Source organism: Crocodylus siamensis, chromosome 1 (genome assembly GCF_052110815.1).
Source record: "Crocodylus siamensis isolate JL-2025a chromosome 1, ASM5211081v1, whole genome shotgun sequence".
NCBI classification, from domain to species: domain Eukaryota; kingdom Metazoa; phylum Chordata; order Crocodylia; family Crocodylidae; genus Crocodylus; species Crocodylus siamensis.
In genome coordinates, this window is record NC_143395.1 from 305,155,770 (window position 1) to 305,173,729 (window position 17,960).

General features: G+C 43.2%; 1 protein-coding gene across 6 annotated transcripts in view; it reads right to left on the reverse strand.

Moving 5' to 3' along the window:
* The window catches only part of TFDP1 (transcription factor Dp-1), an 88,843-nt gene that overhangs the window by 20,151 nt on the left and 50,732 nt on the right, over positions 1-17,960 (reverse strand). For 4 of the 6 annotated variants that reach the window (XM_090021701.1, XM_090021692.1, XM_090021718.1 and 1 more), the window contains exons 4-7: positions 14,835-14,941; positions 3,546-3,667; positions 2,060-2,225; positions 1,719-1,865 (exon numbers count right to left, since the gene is read on the reverse strand). In XM_090021701.1, the coding sequence (XP_089877827.1) occupies positions 1,719-1,865; positions 2,060-2,225; positions 3,546-3,667; positions 14,835-14,941 (542 nt within the window). The remainder of the gene's footprint in view (positions 1-1,718; positions 1,866-2,059; positions 2,226-3,545; positions 3,668-14,834; positions 14,942-17,960) is intronic. The other 2 variants (XM_090021726.1, XM_090021735.1) reach the window with 2 other exon arrangements.

Sequence of the window (17,960 nt, forward strand, 5' to 3'; positions counted from 1 at the left end):
TTAAGTAGCCTGTTTCAATGCTTGACCAACCTCATAGAATACCTCCTAATCTCCAACCTAAATTCCCTCTGCTACAATTCAGTCCATTGGTCCTAGTCCTGTTTCCTACGGCCACAGGAAAGAGCCCATCTCCATCTTCTCTAATGGCCCCTGAGGTATTTGAAGACTGTTATTAAATCCTCTCTTAGTCATGATTTCTCCAGACTAAAAGCCCTAGTTCTTTCAGACTTTCCTCTTAAGTCATATATCCCAGGTCTCTAATAATTTTTGCTGCTCTACTCTTGACTTTTCCCAATCTGTCCAAACCCTCCTTGAATCATAGGACCCAAAACTGGACACCAGGCGAGGTGAGGCCTCAGCAGTGCTAAACACAGCAGAAGAATCACTTTCTTGATTTGTAAGTGACAGTCCTATTAATACAACCCAGTCTACTGCTGGCCTTTTGTGCAACATGGACATACTACAGTATTAGCTCATTTTCAGTGTATCATCTATTGCAGAAGCCAGCAACCTTTTTATAAGCTGCAGGCCATAACAACCTGACTTCAAGTACAAGATGGGCTGGGTGGTTTTGGCATCACTTTCCCCACACACATGCTGGTGAGAGGCAGCTGGGAGCTGTGCTTGCACCACTGCAGCTTCTCCCAGTCCTCCACCTCCCCACAGTGGAGCAGGTACACCAACACCTGGTATCTGCAAACTGTGTCTGCACTGCTGCTGCTTCTCTCTGCTCCCCTGCAGCTCTGGTATAGGCACAGATAGAAGTTACTTGGTCCCAGTGCAGCTTTACACCAGCTGAAAGCTGTGCCTGTCTCATAGTTGGGGAAGGGAGCAGAGAGAGCAACATGGACACAATTCTAGCTGCCCAGTCCAGCACAGCTCCCCAAGAGCTAGAAGCTGTCTCTATGCCACAGCTGGGCAGTAGAGGTGTGGGTGTAGCTCTAAACTGCCTGGCCCTGGTGTGGGAGAGCACCCCTCCCCCCCAAAGACACTGATACACCACTAAAACCACCCAGCCCATGTTAGACCAGAGCTGAGAGGCCAGAAAAAGCAATAGTGGCACAGGTGCAAGATGTTTAACTGCTTGCTGCCTGGCCCTTGTGTAGGCATGGGCACAGGCAAAGCTCTCTAATTCTGCAGGCTGGATCCAGTGTTACGCTACTATTCCTGGCTGTCTGACTCCTTCCCTGTCTTTACTGCCAACTGTTACTGTCATGTAATAATTTATGAAGACTGAAGTAAAGAAGGCATCAAGTATTTTCAGCCTTCTCTGCATGATCTGTGACTAGACTGCTTTCTGTATTCTAAAAGGGACCTACAGTTTCTTTGGTGTTCCTCTTATTCTTGACATACTTAGTTATTGCCTTTTATGTCCCTTGCCAGTTGCATCTCAAATTGTGCTGTGTGCTTCTACTTCAGACAGGAAAATCAGCTTCACTGCTCAAGACGTGCCCTCCAATTTTGGGGGGCTTATTTTTGGAGAAAAAGGTGCAGGTGGTATGCAAAAAAATAAGATGTTTAATTAGATATGGTATAGTAACGTAGGTTATCTATTCTTTTATTATATTTTTATATACTTAAGTTATTAAGAATCCAAGCATCTAATTCTACATTGCTAGCTTGGAAGAACGTTTGCTGGCAGGATAAGAGCATAGTTAAGTCTCTAGCATTTACTGAAACAGAAAAATCTCTAATTATTGACTTCTCTATATGTATACCTCTAAATTCTGACATTCCTGAGCTGAGTTAGTAGGTAGACCAATCCATTTGATTTCCTTCTTCTCCTTTGAGATAATATTCATGGCCATAAGGACATTTAAGGCATCATAGACACGTCGTCTAATATTCTTCTGGTCATAAGCCTGCTGTAGACATAGTGCATTAATCAAAAACATACCTGTGACAGAAACATTTGAAAATCCATTACAGTGTATGGCCAACTCAGGCAGTATCAACTGTTTCATTTAATATAAAGGGGAGAAAAAAAATTCTAAATTCTCTAAAGAAAGCCATCCTTTTCCCATTCAAATGGCATGTAACCCAACCACAGTATACTTACTGATTCATTTGGTGAAATATGATTATCAGTGGTACTGAACTCTGCGACCAACTCGTCTGCCACCTCATTATATGAGGTGGTTCCTTTTCTCTGTACCTTCTCACAAACCTTCATTGAGAAATGTCGTAAACCCTTGCCATTCTTCTCTCCTTTTTTGTTGCGTTTCCTACAAAATAATTTTTTAAAATTTATCCCTTAGAAAGTTCATCAGTCAATAACACTGTGGTCTGAAATGTCACCATTGCAATTTTCAGCAGCAAACACAACTGTCCTTTTTAGGAACACATATATACTACATGCTTGAATCATGGATTAAATTGAATTTACAAATAATATTTGCAGCATATTGACCATAAAACACCAAGCTAATCTGGTCACTGGTCCTACCAGAGAGCCAAGTTAGTAGTAGATTCTTTTAATGTAAAGGGAGTAAGGGGAAAAAATAAATTCTGTGTTAACATCTTCAAGATGAAGAAAAATTGAGGACTAAAGTCCTCTCTAAGTGGTGGTGAACTACAGGAACTAACATTTTTCTGAGAGCAAGTCAGTGGACTTAATTCACTTTCTTCACTGATATTATATTGAACATTACAATATGGCCAAACTGTGGATTTCTGCTGCCATGACATGCAACTTTGCTACAAATGCCATAAAAGTCAGGGTATATGCTGCGTAAATCACATTACTTGTTCAAACTTGCAGTGTTATTAAATATTTAGAAGAATATGAATGATAGCTAACAGATCGTTCTCAGTTTAAGTTTCCACTAAATCTTAGTATCTTTAAAGTAATAATAAAAATGTAAATATCAAGACCAGTGAATGAAACTGTTTATATTTCCCTCCACCTGTTAGCTCAAATGCCTTTGAAACAACAACTCCATAATCTACAGTTAAAACAAATACATTTAGTATCAACTATAAAAAAAAACCACACATAGTACTGCTAACTTGAGTGAACTACGTTAAAACAATCAGCCTTCAAAACAATCTTTTGTGAAATAAATCCCAAAAGTATGTTTCTGCTGAAACTGAATGAAACACCATTCTTATTTTAAAACTGCCCAACAAATTATGCTAATTTAGTCTGAAACAATGCATTTATATTTTAAGAGCACACAAGAGAATGCAAAATCCAAGTTAACACCACTGAGCTGAAGCCAGCTTGATTCCTTATGTTAGGAGTCAATATTTATAAGCACAAACATGACACAGGAACACTGCCTACCAGCATACCTGTCAGTTTGTTTCTATAGGTATCTGACTTCTGCTATATGAAAGTGAAAATGCATTCTAATTTAAATATCTAATCCAGGCATTAATATCAGAAACAGTAATGCTGAAGAACTCAGAGTAAATCTAAGCCAAATCCCTTTTTCACATAATATAATTTTAACAACAGAGCACATTTACCCAAAACTGAGAACTTCAAAAGAATGTTCACACAACTCTGTTAATCCCCTGTAACTTAATAGAATTTTGCTCACCCAGCAGACCAAGGCGAAGAGTCTGCAGTCTGGTTCTGTGATACAAAATGTGTGTTGGGTGTATGTGGACTTCCTACCAGGATAGTATTTGGCGCTGACGGTCTCTGAGGTGTACCAATAACCTACAGTTAAAACAAAATAATTTGGAATATAATAAAAGTTTCCCATATTATTTAGATGCATTCCCCACCCTTATCTAGAACTATTTTTGTATTTCTACCTACTTCTACTAGAAAACTAAAATCACACCATACTACCATTAAAACCTTAGCTTGTATTTGTATATTTTGGGCTTGGTACATTGTCTGATCAGATGGCAAGTTTTTACATTTTATCTTCTCATGATCAACTCCATTTGCTTTTTTGATTTATAAACAAAAATTTGGCACTAACCTTGCAAGGATGAAAACAAGCCTCAATAATATGACATTAACAGATGAATAGGTTTAAGCAAGGTTTAAAGAGGCAAGAGCAAGTGATGATATAAAATGCACCAAAGAGGAATCATAAAGCTCACAACTCTCTTGATAAGTGAGAGAAAAAGTGGTACTGTAAGAAGCAGCTTCCTAGGCAAGCTGTTCGATAAAATTATGCTGGCACACATCCAGGAGGGGCCAGCAAGGGACTGCATGCTTAGGGGCAACCAACATGGGTTCATCAGTGGCAGGTCCTGTCAGACCAACCTGGTGGCCTTTTACGATCAGATCACCAGATCATTAGATGCAGGGGTAGCAGTGGATATAATCTTCCTGGACTTCCGGAAGGCTTTTGACACTGTCTCTCACCCTGTTCTCATTAAGAAACTGGGGGGCTGTGGTGTAGACACCCAGACAGTCAAATGGGGTGCCAACTGGCTGGAGTGCCGCACCCAGAGGGTGGTAGTGGATGGGTCCTTCTCAACCTAGAAGGACGTGGGCAGCGGGGTTCTGCAGGGCTCGGTCCTCAGGCCCGCACTGTTCAACATCTTCATCTTGGAGTCAATGATGACCCCCAGATCCCTTTCCACCTCCGTGCTGACAAGAGGGGAGTTCCCTAACCTGTAGGTTGTTCCTCCCGAGGTGCATCACCTTGCACTTGTCTGTGTTGAAACCCATCCTATTCTCGTCCGCCCACCCTTGTAACCTGTCTAGGTCTGATTGTAGCCTGTTGCATCCTTCCAATGTGCCCACGTTCCCCCACATCTTAGTGTCATCAGCAAATTTGAACAGAGTGCTTTTTACCCCCTCATCCAAATCACTGATGAGTGACCAGGAATAATGGTCACAAGCTGGCAGAGGGTAGGTTTAGGTTAGATATCAGGAAGCGCTACTTCAGTCAGGGCAGCTAGGGTCTGGACCCAGCTTCCAAGAGAAGTGGTGCAGGCTCCTACCCTGGGGGTGTTTAAGAGGAGGTTAGATGAACATCTTGCTGGGGTCATCTGACCCCAATATTCTTTCCTGCCATGGCAGGGGGTCGGACTAGATGATCTGCTCAGGTCCCTTCCGACCCTAGAAACTACGAAGAACCACATCCTCCTTTCTACTTGCGTCTTTCCTGCTATTGCATCAAAAAAAATTAAGACAGCTTCTGACTTGGGTGACAGTGAAAGCCACCTCTCCAAACTACTCCAGACTAATCACATGCATCACAAATACCATCCACCTGGTTTAAGAGTATACATGAAACCCTCCTTTACTCATATTTGTGAAATTGGCTGAAGCAGCCACTCCCACCTCTGCTGAAGAACTACTCTCCACAACTAAGCTTTTATACATGTTGTAACATTATAGTATTCAGAGTTAAGAAAAACATTCCAAAAACTGATCACTATGGCTTTCCTATATTTAAAGAAAGATCTGCCTATTCATCCAAGCTGCAACTCTATTTCCAGAAGAGAGGGATGGCGGGGTCACTTATGCCTGTGAGACAAAAACTTCTATTATACCTGAAGGCTAATACCCAATACTTCCCACATTTTTCTTGGCATCACATTTCTTTGGTTTCCTCTTCCCACTTGTCAAAACCTTGAGCTTAGCTTATTCCCCCTGTCTGACTTCAACAAAATTGTTAAAATTCTGTAATGACAAAAACTGAAAGTTTAGGAGGATCTGAAGATGAAACATTTCAAATTCATGCTTAATTCATTCTGCAACTGCATAAAAAAGGGATAATGTAAAATCTATTATTGTTTCGCATTTAAATTAAATGCCTCTGAAGTTTACTTGAATTTGGCTGGGGCAAAATGCAGAGTTGCTAGGCTGCAGAAGTCATGTGTTGCTTAAAAAATTAGGCCAAATCTGCAACAATATGGAGTTGTTATGCCTAACTTAGAGCACTATTTCTATACTAAGTTTTATTGCCATTTCAGAACAGCCACCCAAACCAGATAACTTCTAGTTAACTATATGGAAGAGGTAGAATGGGACACAGAACAGGCATAGAAAGAAGCGTGTCAACAGATTACCTCTCTCACTGGAGCCCAGCCCCTCAGCATTTATACTGTTCTTCATAGCCATCTTAGAGAGCTGCAGACTGAAACATGACATTTTTCTCCTGACACAATGCTTTCCTTGCAGAAGTTTTTAAGAACAGGTTAGGAAAACACCTGTTAGAAGTAGTCTACTTAATCCTGCCTCACTAAAAGGGAATGGCATAGAGCAGGGGCAGACAAAATCTGGCCTGCCAGGCACTTTCATCCACCTCATGGCAACCACTAATTGTACCCTGCACAGCCGTTCCATCCACGAGGGTGGGAGTGAGACACCCACATATACACCCCCCACCAGCTTACCTTATTGTGCTTCTCTCCCATCCTCAAGTGCAGAAGGGCCTAGCCCAACGAGTACACAGCTTCCAGGTGCGTCTGCTACTGCCAGTGCTGCAGCCGCTAGAGAACCTGATCAGCTTCCCGTGTCCCACTTGCTCTGGGCAGCAGGTAAGGAAGCTGTGGGGGTGGAGCTGCTGCCAGGCCAGCGTGAGGTGTGGGGCGTGGAGCTGGGGCTGGCATCAGCAGAGCTCAGGTAGGTAGTGTGTGGTGTGAGGGAGAGTGAGGGGGGCGTGGGGACCGCCCCACTCTCCCCATGGTGCGCAGCTGCTGCAGGCAGCAGCAGCAGCAGGCAAGAGAGCTCATGCCTGGTGCAGGCACTGCAGCCTGACAGCACACAACTCCATCCAGTGCTGCATGTGGTGGCAAGCTCAGCCCAGCCGAGCCACCTCTACCTCTGGAGCTCCCCACTGTGCACATGCACAGGGGCCGGGGCTCCCCTCTGTTTCCAGCAGTCCTCAGACCTGCACAGCAGGGATCAGCGAATGCACCCAGCTCCAGCACGTGGAGCTTTTCTCTGATGGTGCGCGAATGAGGGAGTTGCATGCGTGTGGCAGAGAGTCCTGGAGACAGAGGCAGCTCAGCCAGGCTGCGCTCCTCACCTCAATATGCAGTGCTGGGTCGAGCCACGCACCCCACAGGCAGCAGTGCCTATGCCAGGTATGAGCACCCTGAGTGCCCCTGCCTGCTGCTGCCTACAGAGGCTGTGCCATGGGGGGGGGTCCCCACTCCCCCCACCACCTGACAAATAATCACACACCCATACCCTACCCCTACAGCCCCTCCTCCCCACAGCCACACACCCCTCCCACACTCCACCTGGGGCAGCCCTGCCCCCACCACTTCCCTACCTGCTGACCAGAACCAGCAGGAAACTGGAGAAGCAGAGCAGGTCCCCAGGAGTTGCAGGCAATGGCAGCAGGAACCCTACCTGGAAGAGCTGCGTGCTAGCCGGGCCCTTCCGCCCAAAAGGGTGGGAGCAAGGTGCAATAGGACTTTTTTTTTTTGGGGGGGGGGGAGGGGAAAACGTGGGCACCTCGCTTCCACCCCTGTGGGTGGAAGCGCTGGGCAGGGTACGATTTGTTGGTGGTTGTTGCGCAGGGCCAGATTAACGCACAAACATCCCTAGGCCCCGGAGGTGCGGGGGCGGGGGGGCAGTCCTTCCCTCTGCAGCTGCAGTGAGAATGGTTGTCTGCCTCCACTCCCTTCCCTCCACCAGCCTCGCTACCATAGCAGCTGCTTCCTATTAAACTATAGGAATTAGAGTCATTTCTAAATTATTAATTACTTGTATGAATTTCAAAGAAAATACTAGTTTTATTGCAGAGAAAAAAGCTGAGTATCAGAAATAAATACATTCTTTTTACAGGTCAATCACAGACACTATCCAGAGTTATTTTAAGCATATCATTTTATTATCTTAAACAGATAAAATGCACTACCTACTCTGACCCTGTTAGCTTCTGACAAAGGATTTTTTTAAATTCATATGCTTTAAATCTAGGTGACCTCACTCACTTCAACAGTTCAGAGTTCTAGCTCAATGGAAAACTAAATGACGTTATACCCACTTTTGCTTTGAAGACGTTAAAAGGTGATACAGACAAAAAATAACTAACTGTTGAATAGGTTACTGTTGTGCACACATTAAGGCAAGCCTTACTATGTCTTACTACTTGCATAATACACAATATTTACAACTTGTTCCAACAAGTGCTTGTTGCTATTTTCTCTTAAGTAATTGAACTACAACTAGAAATAACCATCAAAAACCTCTTTGGTACTATAGGTTTAAAAACTCTTAATATATCCTTTTCAACTTCCCAGAAAGGAAAACTCCAGCAATTTAGAAATATATCAACATTACTAAAAATAATAGTATTTATTCTTCCATAAAACATTAAATTAAAAAAACCAAAACCCTTTCACCCTTACCCACATTTCCAAAATCTACTGAGCTGAGTAACTAGCATTCTATAGGACTATAAACAAAACAGTGAATCGCCCTCCTTCTTTCCTCCAATATACATATTCTTCAGCTATGCAACACATTTTTCCAGTACGTTATATCTCATACTTTACATAGCTACTGCTTCCATTTTTCATTCAGGCCAAAACTGACGTCCTATCTCTTTACTGAATCCCATTTGTAAGCATCTGGATACCTATGTCTTCAAAATAAGATTGCCTGAAATTCTAAAAAAATGCTCACCAAAAGATTATACTTTAAATGAAGTGAATGACAGATCTGAATCGAAGACACAACTTTTGTCTCATTAGCAGGGATTCTGGTTTCTCCATTAAAAAAAATCCAAAATTCATTCTCTCTCTCTCTGTTGAGCACAATGTTTGCTTTAAAACTGTAAATGTATCAATAAATCTGAAAGCCTAACAGTGTCTTAATCATAATAGTAAAATAAATTCTAAATACCTATATATTTTGGCATTTGATTTTGCTTTAACGTGGAAAATCAGAGCTCTCCTTGTCCTTTTTACTCATCAGGATACAGGTCCTGCTGTGGCTGTCCCCCGGCTGCTTTGTGGCACCAAGCTGCCCCTTCACTCCCAAGCCAAACCACCCACCAGTCCTGCCAGTGCTCCTTACTCCCAACTTATAGCCCTCCCCCCCCAGCTCTGCTGGTGCCCTTTACTTCTGACCCACTGTCCTCCACCCCTCAGTGTGTGGGGTGTAGGTGCCTAAGCATAGGCAACACCAGAGGAGACACGTGGCGCGGTTGGCGAGGGGGGGGGGCTAAGGGGCAGGAATGTGACCCCCCAGGGGGCATGGAGCTGCAATCTGGTCCGACCAGCAGAGACAGGAGCCACCTCTGTGGCTCAGTGGGCACGACCTGATGCAGGGTGATGAGATTCATTGCACTGCCACCAGGACCCCCACACAACTAGCAGAATAAGGAGAAGCTGGGGGGGGAGGAGCAAGCTGTGCTGCCCTCACCACCTCCTGTTGCCAGCCGCAGTCCTGCGCTGGGTTACGGCTCTACTCCTCAGTCCATCTGCACTGCCCCCTATGCCACCTCACCTCCAGGGTAGAGCCACAGCCTGGCATAAACAGCTGGCATCGGGAGGAGGGGAGGGCAGCGCCCCCTCCCTCCTTGTGCTGCTCGTGTAAAAGTCCCAGTGGCAGCAGCCAGTCTTGCCACCCTGCTCTCCCCTCCCATGCTAGGTCAGATATAGTAAGAATAAACAATTGAAAGTATTTCCAATATTTGTATGTTCTTGCTGTTTAAAGCATAAATAAATACAGGATCTGCTATGTTGTGATGAAGGAATCAGAACATGAACACAGCCACAAGTAAATTTTCGTGAGTTGTTTTTATTAACTGAAGTACAAACTGTAAAGTAAATGCAATACATATCGACCTACCTTAAAAGATGATTTAAGGCAGGGGTGTCCAACCTTTTTGAACATGGGGCTGGATCATGAACTTTTTATCACTCAGTGGGCCGGTGAGCCATATTCAAAGACCTCACAGGAAGCAGTATCACATCACCACCCCCACCCCCCCCCCGAAACGAAAGTACAGTGTTTAATTTGGTTCCCCGTTGCAGCACCCTGGGCCTCAGAAAACAGCTTGGAGGGCCACATGGCGGCCCGTGGGCTGTACATTGGACAAGCCTGATTTAAGGTAACTGCTATGAAATGAGCAGAAGTTATTTTAAGGGATGCAGCAAATTTACCAGTTAGTACACAGGACCAAAACTTGGACCATGGACAGAGATGCATCTGAAAAACTCTGAATCCAGGATGACTAAAGAATTTCTGCATACCTCTGGAGGTTTCTGAAAACTGCCTGGTACATAGGATAGCACTCACTGACCGTCTACCCGTTTCCCCCCACATGTGTATGAGTGTGTATACAAGTTGTCAGGGGCTTAGGGATGGGGGCTTTAAAGGAAGTAAGCACTTTAAAACATGCTCATTTTTAGTGGGTCATTTTTAAAGTACTACTTGAAATCATTCACATTTGTACACTCACCACTTAAAGCACTTAAAGGCACTTGGAGTGCTTCTAACAGCACATGCCCAGGGCTTTAGGACGCCTTTACTATCTCTGGCTCTACCACGGGTGTGCTACGCAATGTCAGCAAGTAATTTCATTGCTCTGTTTCACTTTTCCATTTGTAAGTAACGATATTGACTTTTTTATAACATGCTCTGAGCCCTGCCCACAAAATGACACAATTTCTATTGAGTTTAGTGATGGATAGTCTATAGGAGTATTAATACATCAGTGCATCACCCTCCTTCCCCACTCCAATCTCAAAATATGCTCTTTAGCTAGTCACCCTTTTCACCAGGTTACAGCTCATATTGCAGAATACCATCTACTAGCTGTACTGCATCCCTTAAAGCAGGGATATCAAAGATATGGCCTGTAAGCTGAATATGGCCCACCGAACCACATCATCCAGCCCAGTGTTGCCTGCCACATGCAACATGCACTGGTCCCAGCAGCACGTGGAACCCATCTAAAGCAGTCTTCACATGACAGAGCCAGTCTAGGATATGTACTGCATAAAGCAACTATACCAGACCAGTCTGCCATGCCGGATCTGGGGCCTGTCCAGATTGGGCTCACATATCATATCACATCCACCACACAGGGCTGGTCTACTGTGGGTACTGCATTCAGTACATGCCTCAAACCAACCCCATCCACTGCATACTGCACCAGGCTGGAGGTGGCATGCACTGCATGCAGCATATGGGGCTGCTACGGAGCAGAGGCTGTATGTGGCACCTGGACCAGACTGGCCCTGCTCACTGAATCTAGGGCCAGTTCAGATCAGGTCCACAGACAAGCCTTGTACACTAGATCCAGCATGCAAGGCCACTCCAGTGTGGATGCCACATGTAGCATATGCCCCAGACAGGTCCTGTGTGTGGGGCTGGGGCTAGGCCTGGTGCATGATGCATATGGCAGGTGTGGCTGCACCTGGCACATATGTTGCAAAGTGAAAACAGCTGGTCCAGGGCATGTGCTGCTCACAGCAGATGATCCCTGCAGGGTGGATCTGGAATATGGGACTAGTCTCTGGCCCGATCCAGCTCGCAGACCAGACCTGAACCTCTCACCTGGCCCACAAGGCCAAATGAGCAGCACTCCTACCTTAATGTGAATTCTGCATAGTGCACTACAGTTACCTTACATGATTATTTAAGGTAAATTTTCTTTATTTCATTTCGTTTATAGTACAGGATGTAATTTCATGGATAAAAAGTATTAGTTAGAAAATATACTGAAGTCACTAGGAAGTTCATGAATTTGGGTGGGGGGAAGGGGGATAGGAAGAAAAGAGCTTAGTTTTAATAAAAAGCAAATTTAAGAAAAAAAATTTGCTTCTAAGCAATTGTCTGGAGTATTCTGCTTATAAAAGCAAGCAGACTACAATTCAACTACAGAGTGTGTGAATAAATCCAAGGCATTGGGAGTGAAGGGCAGAAACTATTCTACAGTATTTACATTCTTTTATTGTATTCACCATGTTGTCCAAGGACTTAACTCTGACTTGATTTACTCCTTGATTTTATGCCCTTCTGGTAAAAGGAGAATATTATTTTATAGCTGAGCCAAACAAGTACTTAAAATTAAATGTTTTATTTTTAAGTACCTAAAAATAAATCCAGTCTTGGAGAGTCGTGTAACACCTCAATTATATGGCTGACCAGACAGATGAGGTTACCTTGAAGGAAAGTACAAGTAGAAAAGCTTTCCTAAAGAACCTTGCCTGCCTACTGAGTTAGGATCTTTCCAGGATAGGAAGAGTTCAGGAAATAAAAAAAATCATTCACTTAAAACCAACTTGGAGCTCTGGGAATTAAGGAAAGGCACTGAATGTATTCAAGGAGCTGTCTATGCAAAGAATAAAAGCTGATTATCTTGCATGGCAATATACAACTAAGCTCCAATTTATGTTGGTATCAGTATAGCCAGTATACAATATCCCAAGTAGAAGATCCTACTAACATAGCATGAAGAAACCTACATATATAGGTGAATAAAATCTCTTCAACATTTGAGGCTCTACACTCTTTAGTATTATCTTGTGATCCAGACATTTAGTACATAAATCTTTCTATGAGTTTTTCTAATGGTCACAGAAATAATAATGGGAGAGTGTAATTACCTATTATTTCAAAACTAATATTTTAAACAAGCAATACCATACACAAGTAAGTTTAGGAGTTAACAAAAAAAAATCTTTAAACTACTGCAAAAATTTGAGTTGTTTTAATACAGTAAACTATTTAATTTGCCACTCCAAAGGGAATGCACATAATGGCAAATTATCCAATAGTGACCAATCATCAGGAGTTGAAGGTGAGGAATTAGAAAAACAGCAATTTAAACCACAGACAAAATTGATCACATTTTAATGTATGTATTTATCTTAGTTTTCAAACTTTGAGAAATTCTCAAGTTGTAATAAAAAAACCCCAAAAATAATATAATCCTTTCAAAGTTTAGAGTGAAACGAGTGCACTTAAATAAAAATTATAAAGATTCCATGTCACTTTAATTATGAAGTTATGACCTAGGACCTACTAATAATTCTCCTTACTGTAGTTCCTTTGATGGGTTACTACATTAACATAATAAGAGCCAATGCAATGGCTGGAATTTCCCTTTCTGAGAAACTAAAGGAAGACCTGAGAACAGTAACTGAATTAATATATAACCGGCAATGTAGTACAATCAAGTTATCTGTTGCCCTACAAACATTTCACGCAATACCATCCATGGTCTGAGAGGGAACTTTTGAAGTGTATGGAGTTCAAGTATTAGGCCTGGTCTCTACACATATTTTAGATCTGCATAAAATTACTTCAGGTGGGGGGGGGGCGGGAATCAAAACCCTTTTTTTCTTCTTTTTTACTGAAATAGTACCCCAATATCCCTAGCATGGATACAATTATACTGGTATGTCTGGCTGCTGTAACTGTATCCATATTAAGAACGTTTATTTTCATTATACCAACATAGTTAAAATGATACAACTTGTATAGTCAGACAACCCCAGAGCTCTTTGCATTCCAAGATGGGTCCAAGAACGAGTTACTAAAGGTAAGCCAGGGTGCAAACGTGCTCAGTCAATTCTTTCCCAATAGCCTGCACACGCTCTCTTACTCCATGGTAAATGTGAGGTAGTTTGCCTCTCAATGAAAATGGGATAAGCTACCTTCATTTTTAGCGTAGGGCAGGGTTGTCAATCAGCGGTACAAGTGAGTGAGCAGGGATGGAATGCTGCCACAAACCATCCTCCACTGCTGCACAGGCACTGCCCACCCAGACATGAGGGAAGCTTGCGCACAATGGCTGCCACCGTTCCACATTCGGCCACTCTCCCCGTGTTCAGCCGCCGGGGGTACACTGATCCAAAAAGGCTGAAAACCTCTGGTGTAGGGGACTGTGGGATAAGAGCATACATGCTGATAATTTTATTGATGCACTAAAGCTTTGTGTGCTCCTTGTAGTAATTTATAACTGAGGGCATGGATGCATGAATACAACCACCTCTTGTTCAATACACCTCCAAACTCTTAGCTCTCTTTGTTATTAAAAAATAATCCATATTTCAGTGCACAGGCACAAAAATTCAGAGGCTTTTACACTACAGGAATAGGGTCATTTTATCTTGTTACTAGCTTCACACACCATCCAACCTCCACACTTTTTATATTTAATTATTTTCCCAATATTGATCTCTCTTAAGATACTTGCAAACAGGCTTTTAGTCCAAGATCCAAAATATACCAGTCTGAAAAGATCATTGATTTATAGCAACAATTCTGATTACCAAGAGAGAGACCTGAATATTCAGTAATGAAAGGTCTTGAAGGCTGGTTTAGTTTGATAACCATTGGCACCTATTTACACACTGATGCTGCCTGTACCCATGAGAACAGTTATTAACAAACTACTGGACTGGTTAAATAAACAACCCCTCTCATAAAAGAAGATTAGATTGAATTGAATTTTTTGCCAGTACTTTGCATGTTACACAACAACCGATTCTCCACATCAGAAGTTGGCAACCTGTGGCCCAAAGGGCAGAACTGGCCCACAGCAGCACTGGGGATCAACAGTACACAGCTCACTTCAGTGCTCTTTCCACCCAACAACATGCTGCCGATCCTCCCACCATCCTGTCACCTCCTATAGTGCATGCTGCAGCTCATCATCACTGCCAAATGTTCCTCAGGGACAGGGATTGGAGGCACATAGCAGAGGCAAATGATGGAGCCAGCAGGAGGCAATCTGGGCACCATGGAGGGGAGTGCTGCAGAAGGGAGAAGCATTTCCCTTCACTTCCATGGAAGTGAAAGGAAACAGCAGCCTGTGGCAAAGGCTGAGTCACAAGTGGCAGCTCACTGCTTTAAAAGATTGACTCCTTCTCTACATGGTGAATTTAAACTAAGCTACAGCTAGATAGATTTGCAACCAATAATAGAAAAAAATCCTTACCACTTGTTGTGCAATGTTGACATTAGACTGTCCAAATGTTTTTGGCAGGAGCTGTTTCCCAAGCGTATTTACTGTAGAAGGATGAACAGCCACTAATGAAACAACCCCTAAAGCAAATAAAAGCAGAAAATTACAAGTCCGTCTTATTTCTTTCTTTCAATAAATCAAGCTTCATATAATAAAAAGAACCACAGCACGTAACTTTGAGAAAACCAGCTTTGAAAGAGCCATCACCCCAAAAATAAATAATGTAAGCACCAAAAATAATTTTTGTGGGTGCATATGAAAACTCCCTTCATGAGTCTAAACCACTTGTTCTCAACCTTTTGCAGACTCAAGGCATGCCTTGGAAAATGCCAGCTCTTTGTTTCTGCTAATTTTCTGACTGCAGAAAAATAGTACAGCAATTTTTCTGTTGCAAAAAAAATCAGAAAGACTACAAGCCAGAAAGATTTTGACACTACAGATTCCTACTTGAAATCCTTGGGTTTATCTTGTGAATCATGTGTAGGTGTTTGCACACCTTACAGCATTAATACAGTCCAGCACCACAGGAAACCATTAGAAGGATCTCACAGCACCCCAGTATGTCATAGCACCCTGGTTGAGAATTAGTGGTTTAAACAAACATGAATATAGAATGTGTGTCTGAAGACAGCAGCAAAAAGTTTAAAATCCCCAATAAGTTCTTCCAATCTTTCTCCCTTACAGACACCTGGAGTTCCATGATCCATCACAACTGGGTTATTCTCTTCCTTACCCTCCAAACTCATTAATGCCTCCCCTCAGTTTCACAGTGCAATTCCAACAGGTGGACCTGTTTAGAGAACAAATTCCCCAGGGTCTCATCTCTATTTGAAAAAATGCAAAAGGCCCTTCACCACCAGTAAGTAAGAGCCTTTCCTGCCCCGCCCTACCCCACTCCTTCCATATCCTTCTTGATGCCCTTTGGTGCAAAGGTAATGTGTGAGCAGGAGCCCTCAGAAAACAGATATTTGAGGAGAATAAATAAAAGTATGTGGCAGACCTAGCTAGAGGCAAGAGACCAGCACCCCCTTACCCTACTACAATGAGGTAAGCAAATTAGGTTATTTAGAGTTGAAATTCAGTGGCAAAAGTTGGCCTTCCAATACTGTCAAATCAGGTGTCCCTGGTTATTTGGTGTTCCAGGCCAACGTGAAACAAGGCAACAAAAGCAGAATACAAAAAGCAGCAACACAGCAAGCAAGCTTGAAGTTGCAATTCAGCATCAAGGAGGCTTTTGGAACCAACAAGCCAGATATCTCTGGCACTTATTTTCCTGCTGATGGGTGTAAATATTTTATCAGCCTCTTGGAAACGCTTCCCCTGACACCATACTCACTTCAGACTATCACAATAATTCAGTATTTTTGACCAGCAGTTTTGGAAAAGGCCTTGGCCAGTCCTTGTGGTTGGGATCTTGAGCCCCCCAACCCTTAATGACTTAGTTCGTCTCCTTCTGAGGTCAGCTCTGAACTCCTCAGTACCTTAACAAAAAGCCCTTAATCAAACAGCCCAGATATTCCATGACAGCCAAGGAAGTTAAAGATTCCGCTCACCAATTATCTTCTTAGCTTCCTCAGATGTAGTTTTATGCAGCATGGTTTAACCTACCATTTTCCCACTTCTTTACTACTTCTTTCACTGTCTTCCCACCCTCAGGGTGTGAGCAGAGCAATCCCACCCTCAGGATGGTACACACAGCAATCACCCTCTAACTCTATTCCCCTCGCTCCTTCAAGTGTGGTCTACTTTACTCCTCTACTTTAACCCTGTTTATTCTCTTTTTCTTCTCCTGTTGAAGGTCACAGCAGTGATAAATTTATATTAGTACCTGATCTCCTGTGATGCTTCCCTAATGTAAGTAAGGTCTACCCACTTTGCATTTTACATCCTCTGACTGCTTTATTTATAAGTGAGACAAGGAAGCCTAGCACATATTGACAGCCCGCATGTCCAAAGGACCAAAATAGCTTGGGAATAACTTTCTGACCCCTGGATTCATTCAAACCACATAAGGAAGAGATGAGGTGATCCAACCCACTGAACAAGTCTTTTGAATTAACCCTTAGATACGTTAGCCATGTTGTCTGATGAAAAAAAAAAAGAATTATGAATGAACCACCTGCCCATTCTATTAGTATAATAGGCTTGGATAAAGGAAATAAGAGAACCAACTGTGGACCAGGATGTTGCATTCAAGATTGTGTGAAAACGGACTTGCTAAGCCTTCCTGAAGACAATGGGGAAACCAAAGACAATGACTCCCCCGAGTTCAAGAGAGACAATGGATACAGATGGATCATGGGTCCATGGTGTTCTCAAGCCACAGGATTCTAACAAGTCCATGGCCCTACCAGGCAAAAAAAATAAAAATAAAATAAATGAAAATATGTCATAAAAGCTTTAATGTCAAGTGATGCCAGTAAACATCTTTCTAGCTGAGGCTCTCAGCCTCTCCTTTCCATTCTTCCCCAATGTGAATAGCCAAAGGAATCAGTTTGCTATTCCTAGTTCTATCAGCATCCACTAAGGATCAGTAAGGAACACTGGGCTTCACTCTACTTGTTCATATACAGAGATACAGGACTTCCACTTAACCCAGGAGGTGCACAGTCCTACCAGGGGGAATGCCCTGCTGGACCTGGTCCTGGTCACAGGCGACGACCTTGTAAGAGGGCTCCAGGTCCTCGATAACTTGGGCGATAGCGATCATCACATGCTGGAATTCATCATCTAGTGCAAGGTGTCAAGGGCCTGCAGCAAGGCGGTAGCCCTAGACTTTAAGAGGGCCAACTTCAATAAGCTGAGATTAGTGGGAGAGGTGCTGGGGTACTCGAGAGTAGGGGAACTCAGTGCCCAAGATGAGTGGTCGTTTCTTAAGGAGATAATACTCAGAGCCCAAGGGGTGAAAATCCCAACAAGAAGCAAGGGGAACAAGAGTGCCCAAAAGCCCCCCTGGCTCACCAAGGGCATTCATGAATGCCTGACTGCCAAAAAGGAGGCACACACCTAGTGGAAGGGTGGGGCTATCACCAAAGAGGAGTATGCCTCCACCGCTCAGGTCTGTAGGGGGGCTGTTAGAAAAGCTAAGGCAGATACCAA